General features: G+C 32.1%; 1 protein-coding gene across 1 annotated transcript; it reads right to left on the reverse strand.

Annotated features, from left to right (window-relative positions):
• On the reverse strand, positions 1–1,811 carry LOC129881775 (probable indole-3-pyruvate monooxygenase YUCCA10). Its single transcript, XM_055955883.1, has 4 exons — positions 1,126–1,811; positions 757–996; positions 536–658; positions 1–389 (listed from the first exon to the last, which is right to left on the reverse strand). Exons 1-4 carry the CDS (start codon positions 1,747–1,749, stop codon positions 225–227), a joined length of 1,152 nt encoding a protein of 383 aa, XP_055811858.1. The 5' UTR covers positions 1,750–1,811; the 3' UTR covers positions 1–224.
• Between the last annotated feature and the right edge of the window lie 728 nt (positions 1,812–2,539).

Here is a 2,539-nt window from a genome sequence, read left to right on the forward strand (position 1 = left end):
TAAAGATTCAACACTAAATACTACATTGACTAATTTTCAATTGAAGATTAAACATTCAAGAGTCTATACTCGAAATTCAATACTAAGCTTACTACTAATCTTAAATTCTCCTCCTCACATTACATAGAACTACATCTCATAATTAATTTAACAAACCAACATTCACATTCCTTCATGTCTAAGGCTCTAAAAACTTTCACTCAACAAAAGCAACGAATGATTATTCAGAGAAAAGAGTTGATATGTGTGGCTATGTTTTGAGCATCAAATGCAATCCCATAAAGTCCTCTTCTTGATAGCCCCACACAGTAGAGTCCATTCTTCCCCTTCCAATGTTGTGGAAATTCTGGCTTTGGTAGTCCATTTTCATTCAGAAGATAATCATCTCCCTACACATCAATTCCATGTCATTACTCATCCTTAAACTATGTCATTTTTCCATAAATAAAACAAAACTAGAGTAACAGAGGAAAAGGACACAACAGAGTACAAGACAATTTTATTATTAGAATATAAAACAACATAAGTTACCTACCTGAAGCCAGTTGTGAGTAGTTCTCTTGAAGCCAGTAGCAAAGACAATAACATCAAATTGATGAGATTTACCATTTTCCAGCACAACATCATTTCCTCTTACGCTTTTCATTGCAGGTAACACCTGTCACCATCATTTTTGCATGAATAATAATACTCCCTTTTAACACAGATTGAATTTCGAGAGTTAAACAGTTTAAATTTAATCGCAAATTAAGTTACCTGGATTTCACCGGACTTGATCTTTCGATGAGTTCCCACGTCAAAGACTGGATACTTGCCATACTTTATTTTAGAAGCAAAGGGTCCCTCTTCTGGCCTTTTTACCCCATAATACTTGCTTATATCTCCATACATTAACTTGCTTAACATTACCATTATGGTGTCCACCACTGTGTATCCAACCTTATACTTCAACAACATCAGCCCCAAATATCCCATTTCTCTTGATATCAAGTGCATCTGTAAGATACAGACAAGGTTGGCTCAACGGTAAGACCACTAAAATAGTTATCAATGTTAAATCTTGGTTTACTCGAGTTAAAATGATATAGCGAGAAATAGTAAAAATAAAGTTAATTAATTAATTACCGGGCTTCGAACGATGATGGAAGTGTTAGCTCCATGATTAGCAAGATCAAGTGCAATTTCCATGCCTGAATTACCACAACCAACAACCAGGACACTTTTACCCTTAAACTTGTCACCATTTTTGTATTGAGTAGAGTGAAGAGCCTCTCCATTGAAATTTCCCAATCCAGGGACATCAGGGATTAAAGGGTAACTAGCTTCTCCAGTAGCCACAACAAGAAATTTACAAAAATACTCCTCCATTTCACCAGAATTACCATTTCTAACCTTAACATTCCATTTTTTTGTGGATTCATCAAATTTTGCAAATTCAACTTTTCTGCTGTACAAAGGGGTGATATTAAAATAAGAAACATAGTCATCCAAGTATTGAATGAATTGTTTTTTGGGTATATAAGTAGGAGAAGAAGGAGGAAAAGGAATGCAAGGAAGTTGACAAAATTGTTTGGCCAAATGAAGATGAACTCTATCATAAGAATATTTTTTCCACATAGGAGAGTAACAATCTTCTTTTTCAAGAATGAGATTTGGTATAGACAATTTATTTAGGCATGCAGATGTGGCAAGGCCAGCAGGGCCTGCACCAACAATGATAACCATAGGTTCTTCATCAAGTGTTGCCATGCCTAAATTCAGAAGAAAATTTGTTGGTGTTGACAGAAAAAAATAATATATGAGGGATTTATATATAGATGGAAATTAAATTGTCAAGTACTAGCTGACAAAATTGGATTCATTAGAAATTTATTTATTTGTTGACAATTTGAATGTTCATTTATAGTGCTTTTATTATTCTTTTCCTTTATTTGCTAAACTTTGCTTCTGCTTCTTCCCGTGGATTCTCTACCCAAAGGGAAGGGATATGGGACATAGGGACTCAAGCCAAGGTCTTTTTTGGTAGATTATGTTAAAGTTGAATCTATTTACAGATATTTAAATTTAATAATATCTTTTATTTATGGTGACTTTTTTTTTTTTTTTAATTTGTTTAATTTGGTAGATAGTGTTAAAGTTGAATATATCTGAAGATATACAATATCTTTCATTTAGATGCCTCCATTAAAATTTGTACAATATCATTTAAATATTTATAGTAGAATTTAGAGGAAATACATCAAATCTTTTAAAATGTTGCACAAGTCACTAGCAATGCTTGAAATAGTTTAGAAAATATGTTGTTTGGTCCCAAAAAAAATTTGGAAAAAACTTGAGAATTAGTATTTTGGCCATATAACTTGTCATTACTTGACAAATATATTTAGCAAACATCTCAAGTTCTCAAGTTCTAGAAAAAACTAGAACTTGAGCCAAGTTCTAATATTTGGAAAGTTTTAAAAATTAAAAATTACCTCAAACTTCAATATTTTATAAAAATACTTATCATTTATTAATTTCAACTAATATTTATCTACCA

This window comes from Solanum dulcamara, chromosome 3 (assembly GCF_947179165.1).
Source record: "Solanum dulcamara chromosome 3, daSolDulc1.2, whole genome shotgun sequence".
NCBI lineage: Eukaryota > Viridiplantae > Streptophyta > Magnoliopsida > Solanales > Solanaceae > Solanum > Solanum dulcamara.

Bases quoted from the DNA above. Each gene is read 5' to 3' on its own strand.
- LOC129881775 (XM_055955883.1), bottom strand. From the start codon at position 1,749: ATGGCAACACTTGATGAAGAACCTATGGTTATCATTGTTGGTGCAGGC. The intron at 659-756 runs GTAACTTAATTT...TGATGGTGACAG, and splicing joins TCAAGTCCGGTGAAATCCAG to GTGTTACCTGCAATGAAAAG. The intron at 390-535 runs GTAGGTAACTTA...ATTGATGTGTAG, and splicing joins CTACTCACAACTGGCTTCAG to GGAGATGATTATCTTCTGAA.